The following is a 6,660-nucleotide window of genomic DNA, read 5'->3' on the forward strand; positions in this document are numbered from 1 at the left end:
TTAAAAGTGGGGTTTTTTGGGGCTAGGTTAAGGCTGGGAATTGAACTCGCACCCTCACTTTGGATGATGCGCGATTCATTTACTTAGTGCACCATTGACATTCAATTAGCAGGAAGAAAAAACTCAGTGTTTTGTTAAGCCGGTATTTGAACTCTTTCCTTGCCGGCTTTGTGGACATATTTTAGATGATTTATTGTTGCATACTTATCAGTGCCAGTTCTGAAATGCTTATTGCCTATGTAAAGGAGAAACAATATAACCCCAAAAAAGAGAATTTTAATAATTAAAATTTAAAATAAATTTCTTAAAAATAAAACAAATTGATTGTGATGCTTATGTAATTATATTTTATGAAGATAATTTCAGGAGCTCTTCAAAAGCATTTGCCAAGGCGCCAATCCACTCTGTAAAATTCGCTGAATCACTTAATATCGATGAGAGGAAAAATTCCAAAAACTGAAAACGCTTTGCAAGTGGGAGTGCCGTCTTCCTCCAAACGATCGGTGTTACTGTGCTGCTGCTGCTCACAAATAAAATAATGCAAGACTAATTAAATTAAAATAAAGTTTCTAAAGTAAACAACAAGTCAAAACAAATTCAAACGAGACGAGACGAGCACAAGAGAACAACATCAAAACAGGAAAACAATATTTTTCATAACAATTAAATGCTGTTAGTTATGCCACCAAGGGATTCAGGGAAATAATTAATAACATAAAAAATTCTGTAAAAATTTGATTTGAAAAAAAAAAAACGAACATAAAAATTTCGAAATTAAGACAAAACGATTAACTTTTGTTAGTGATGATACATGGACCATCATCTCGCGAGCTTTCATATTATTTTTAATAGAGAGAGAACAAAGAAACCGATTTGGCCAAAAAGGCCAAATGGGGAACAAATTAAATTGTTTATTAATAATTATGATTGTTATTAACATATTCTGTTGGATTTGTTTATTACGTCTAGAATCTCTGGCTCGTGAGAGGTAATAATTTTTGTATTTTCTTTTTTTAATTTTTGTGTTCTTTCATACCCATTACTTATGTAAATTAAAGTATAGTTAGCATAATTTTTATCTTAAAAATAACATTGTGTTTAATTTTAAACAATTTAACATTTTTATTAAACATTATTTAAGAAAAGCTTGGTAAATTTAATTTTTCAGTTAGAGGGTACTTCTGAGTCTGCTAAATTATTTGATTTCAAATCATTAAATTTCTGCCTAAAATTTTCTATTTCCATTTCAGTTTTTTTTTTTTTTTTTTGGCAGTTTTCTTTTTGCTCTTCTTATGGTAGTTTTTTTTCTTTTCTTTTTTTGAATCTGTTTAGTCTGGTTCTGGGGGCACTTAAAATTTGGTTTATTTACGAGTATTTAGCATTTGTGATATATCCAGGCGATTGGCAATAAACAATTAATGCATTAGCTCATAAACAATGCAAATTATTATTTACGAAAAGTGATTGAAAGAATTCCAAAACCACACCAAAATATCAAAAAATCTATATAACCAATCCCAGCCACATTGCTGTGAACTGAACTGAACTGAACTGAGTGGATGGATGGATGGATGAATAGGGGATAGGATAGATAGATAGATGGTTGGATGGATGGTTTGAATGGGGCATCCCACTTGAGGCCCTCACTTAAGTGAGGTCATGATATATGGTAAATGGACTTTTATAATATATTTTTGGGGTTTGTTGTTGTTGTTGCTGTTTTCTTTTTTTTCTTCAGTGCGTCATTCGATTGTGAAAAGAAACAAGTCGCTATAAGTACATCATCATCATCATAATATACTTATACATACATACATATTTGTCATATTTTGCCTTTCTATTGATCTGGATATAGACGTTTAAAATTATAATATAAACTGGGACAATATGTATCATACATTGGATGCTTCATGATGTAATGCCTGAAATGCCAATTTTCAGCCAATATGGCACAGATGGCAATTAAATAGCCAATTATCAAGGCCACAAATGAGCTCCAGAATTTACGTAAATTCATAAGGGCCTCTTGTGGGGCCTCCTCCTCGGCGGGTAAACGTTGTATGGCATCGCGTAACCATTTCGCAATTAAGCCTATATATGTATATATATGTAAATGGAAAAAAAAAAAGAGAAGAGAATTTAAAATTCTTACTTCAATTTAAAACATTCACTTTTGAGTTAAGAAGACTTTGATTTAAATGAGGGCTAGAAAAAAGCCTAATTATAATTAGCCTTACCACTTTCGGCCAAATATTTAATATATGTATCCACATGCTCCTTAATAGCCGAGTTCTTTTCTAGAGCAATAACCACCGGCATATGGATAACACATTCACGCATTATATGTAGAGCAGCAGAACCGGATCCAACTCCATTTCTGGTTGTGGCGGCATCAGCATCACTTACAGAATCATCCGTTGAGCGTAGATAACGCAGATAGAACTCGTTATCATAGTAAGCGCACTGACCCTTGGCAATGCGAGCGATCTGCAAATAGGGTAAGGCAAATTGATAACAAGCAATTTCTTTATAGTATAAGCATGAGCATTATATGTATGTACATGTAAGTAAGTACAATGCACATACTATAATATACAGTGTACACTGTACAGTTTTCTCACTACTTAAACGATAAGTAAGTAAAATTGTGTGTACACACATACAAGTATATTTATAAATGTCTGTTTGCAACTGGCGAATGAATAAACAATCTTTTTAATACAACTCCACTGCTGGAATACAATGAGAAACGCTAATGAAGAGAGTCTTATGAAAGTTCTTTATTCTATTTAGCAACTGGGTGCAGATTTTGTGTGAATGGAGTTTTCACATAACTTTATCGGGGCCCTTAAAAGATTGTTGATCCATTCGGAAGATATCTTTAAGTTTGTTTGATTATTATTATTAGGGTTTGGATTATTCTTCTATCATATCTTACCATATCCTTGCTGTGCGTTATAATATTCATTGAGGTGCCCAATTGTTGAACTACAGAGTCACTGGAATCCAAAAAGAATTCTCTATTCTCGGTCAATTCGCTTGAGAGCGGCAAATGAGAGTACAGCAATTCCTGTAGAGTATCAATTGTAATCCTTTAAGGGAAAGAAGTTTAACTAGAAGAGTATGTGTAGTTCTGATCATTAACTCACCGTGCCGCCGGATTGGCCAGTATGGCTGTGAAACTGGCTCGATAGGTGGCCACCAAGAGTATACAATAGATCCAATACCAACCAGTTAGGACACGTAATGGCCAATTTCTGGGCATACGTGGCAATGCCACATAGAGCAACATGCTGTATGTGAGTAATATACAATTGGGATAATCATCAAAGATATCACGATACCTAATGACGGCCGTAGAACGATGACGCATCAATGCGATGCGAAAACTTGATCTTTGCCAAACATTTTTATCCGCACGATTCTCGGACTTGGGCCTATTCCGTCGAAGGCAACGAAAAAATGTCTTTTTATTGTGTTCATCATCATTCGAGAGTATGGCATTGAGGAAACTTATCATATAGAAGACACTGCCCACCACGAATAGTGATAGCAATACACCAGCCCACATTCCGCGACTGAAGGGTAAAATGAAAGTCTGCCATGAGTTATCTGTTGTCGATTCTGGCGTTAGAAAGGTTAAGCACTCGAAATTGTGTGGATAACTGAGTTCCACAAGATGCGAATATGCCTGAAAGAGATGCAAATCGCCAATGGCAAAACGTGCCAAGTGTCGCGACTGTCCACATTGAGAACAAAGTTATTTGGCTTATTAGTTATTGAGGATTTTCACTCTACTTACCACTTCGCCAATGATTAACGAATCGATCAGCCTTGTCTCATTGTCATAATAATCGTTCTGCTGATCTTGCTGATCACTCCAATCCATTGGATCACTGGCATTGGCATTATAGTAGATAGGTTGAAAATTTAAGACTTCAGCTAATGCATTCATTATGTTGATTTCAACACCTTGATAGATATTCGAGGATCTTATCAATTGCACCATGGGATAATGCTCAGCAATTGCCACTGGCAGTTGGGCACCTGACAAAAGAAGAGAAAGTAACACATTAATTTAACTTATAGGCGTATTTTTGGAAAGTTTGCCCCTTAAAGTATGCAATAGGCCAGAAAAGTATGAAATTTCTTGTTAAAGACAAAATGCTAATCTTTTGTAGACCTTGTAACTCTAAAATTGTTGTCCATAAGACTTTCCGAAATATGCCTTTTGCATACTTTAGGGGGGCAAACTTTTTCAAATGTATTTGTATTACTGAAAACCTTTAAAATTCTTTGTCTTATCGCTAAAGAAAACATTGCCTCGAATGCGTTGACCAAATGACCAAGTGGCTAACTGCTTAACAACCAAAACTCCACTCAATATTCCAGGATATGCAATGGTTGATATGGTAAAGCTGTACATCGAAATCAAATCGAATAATAATCGAACAAATACTATCCCATCTGAGCAACACTAACCTATTATCCATGAGACGTTTAAGAAATAAACATTCCACAAAAACACTCCACAAATGCAACATGTCCTCCACAAAGAGCCTAGAGTCATGGAGTATGATATATTTCCTTTGCATATTAAGTGAACGATTGCGATAGATATATTTTAGTAGACGTTTCACTTGACCGGCATTTAATATGGTTATCACATATAAATCACAATCACTAGCCTTCATGGCCGATAAATGCAATTGCAAACTTTTGCCTGGACGACCCAAATCTTGACTTTCATTTACATGCATCATATAGCTGGGACATAAATTGCGTCCAATTGATTCATAGTATGAACGATCGTAGATGGGAAAGTGCATATCATCGGTGATGATGGCAAAACAACGTTTCACATTGACCAATGAGAGTAATTGTTGCAACGATTGCCTCAAATGGCTCTGATACTCATCCAATGGCCATTTATTTGAGAATTTTGTATGTAACTCTTGGCTCATTATTAGAGAGGGTAAACACCACCACGACCACCAAATGAGAAATACAATTGAATGCCACCGATGCATTCTAACCAGTTGAGCACAACACAAGCAACTAGAATTTGTAGTTAAGAATCTCAACTCGACTCAAATCAAGTCAAATCAAATCACAGGACATTCTCAGACATGCAGATCTAATTAAACTTGCCTGAACTTCATGAACTCCACTTATTTAAGCTGTCAATCTAAAACTAGAAATTTAACTACCAATCATTGACCTGATTTCACTGTGAATTCGTTTCGTTTTCATTTGATTTCATTTGGAATTCGTCTAATCGTTTATGCGCAAAATTAGGTCACAGGGTGAGAAACGAAAAGGGAGAGGCAGAGTAAAAACCTTCAACAAGTAAAGGTACTTAAACTTTGTTTAAGAATAAGGTAAATATTTCATTTGTTAGTCCTTAAGATATTTGAATCAATGCTTCTGGTTTGATGGTCTCTAATCAGAGATGTAGTTCGCTTATTTCCAATGTGTCATTCGAATAAAAATTAGACGAAAATTGAAATCTAGGAAGCGTTTCTCGTTAAGTTTAACACAAAAAAGTTTACTTAGTAAACTAGTCTAGTGGTTGTTAGGCATTCTCTCTCATACTTCACTTGCTACACATTCTATATTCTATATTTTGTCTGTTTCACAATTTTCATCCATGAATTTTATTGATAAAGAAAAATGATGGACTTTGTGCACATTTTGCTGATTATTTTGGTCACAGCTCATTACAATTCGGCTAATCAGCAACATCAGCCGCAGGAGCAGCAGCCGCCAAATGAAAGGAAACATGTACAAATTCTATTAAACGAACGTTCGTGGGAAGAAATGCTAAAAGGTGAATGGCTTGTGGGTTTCTGTGTCCCACTCGTACCGAATTGCTTTCAATTCGAACGCACTTGGATTAAATTAGCCCAGGAAATGGAGCAGGAGCAGCAGCAGCAGCAGCAGCAGCAGCAAAGGGATCAGAATAAACCAGAACGTAATATTACTGTGGCCAGCATGGAACTAAATTATTCGGAGACACTTGTGCGACGTTTCTCATTGCAATCGTTGCCCACCATTTTGCATGTGAAGGATGGAGTATTTCGCCAATTGCCAGTGTCCTATAAAGTGAAAGAGATTAAAGATGTCATTCTCTCTGATTGTTGGATGAAGACAAAAACATTGCCATTTTGGAGACACCCCAACGGTTGGATTGTTCATATCATTATTCTATATATCAAGCTAATCGATGAGGTATATGAGAGCCAATACTTGGCCGTTGAATACGATCAGGCCACATGGCTGGTTCACGTTTGCCTCATGCTGATTGTAACAATAGCAATGACCATAGTTTTTGGCATTTGCTCAATCATATGCAAACTGTTCAATCGGTGTCGGCCAGCATCCCGGAGAGGATCCCCCAAAAAATTGAACAAGTCGCATCCTATGCATTGATGACTAGTTATTACTTATTTCTGGGCATAAATCCTCTCTTTAGGTTATTAATTTATAAACAAAATTTTATGTTAATTAAACAAATGCCCAAAAAGCCCCTACAAAAATTTGTGTTTTATATGGATGCTCGAAAATGCATTTGCTATGGAAAGAGAATAGTTTGATATTGTAATAGATATTGATATTGGATTGAAAAGATCATTTAGATATTGCTAAGACCAAAACTAA

At 35.5% G+C, this 6,660-nt stretch overlaps 2 protein-coding genes across 2 annotated transcripts; one reads left to right on the plus strand and one right to left on the minus strand.

Annotated features, from left to right (window-relative positions):
- Positions 1-1,347: 1,347 nt before the first annotated feature.
- On the minus strand, positions 1,348-4,009 carry Ir68a (Ionotropic receptor 68a). The gene is made up of 5 exons (XM_068292610.1): positions 3,803-4,009; positions 3,150-3,739; positions 2,939-3,092; positions 2,238-2,487; positions 1,348-2,091 (listed from the first exon to the last, which is right to left on the minus strand). The coding sequence occupies exons 1-5, from the start codon at positions 4,007-4,009 to the stop codon at positions 1,838-1,840; spliced, it is 1,455 nt and encodes a 484-aa protein (XP_068148711.1). The 3' UTR covers positions 1,348-1,837.
- A 1,664-nt stretch (positions 4,010-5,673) lies between these two features.
- LOC137579142 (thioredoxin-related transmembrane protein 4-like) lies at positions 5,674-6,432 on the plus strand. The gene has a single exon (XM_068292841.1). The coding sequence runs from the start codon at positions 5,674-5,676 to the stop codon at positions 6,430-6,432; it is 759 nt and encodes a 252-aa protein (XP_068148942.1).
- The last annotated feature ends 228 nt before the right edge of the window (positions 6,433-6,660 follow it).

Source organism: Drosophila tropicalis, unplaced genomic scaffold (assembly GCF_018151085.1).
Source record: "Drosophila tropicalis isolate 14030-0801.00 unplaced genomic scaffold, ASM1815108v1 contig_694, whole genome shotgun sequence".
Classification (NCBI taxonomy): domain Eukaryota; kingdom Metazoa; phylum Arthropoda; class Insecta; order Diptera; family Drosophilidae; genus Drosophila; species Drosophila tropicalis.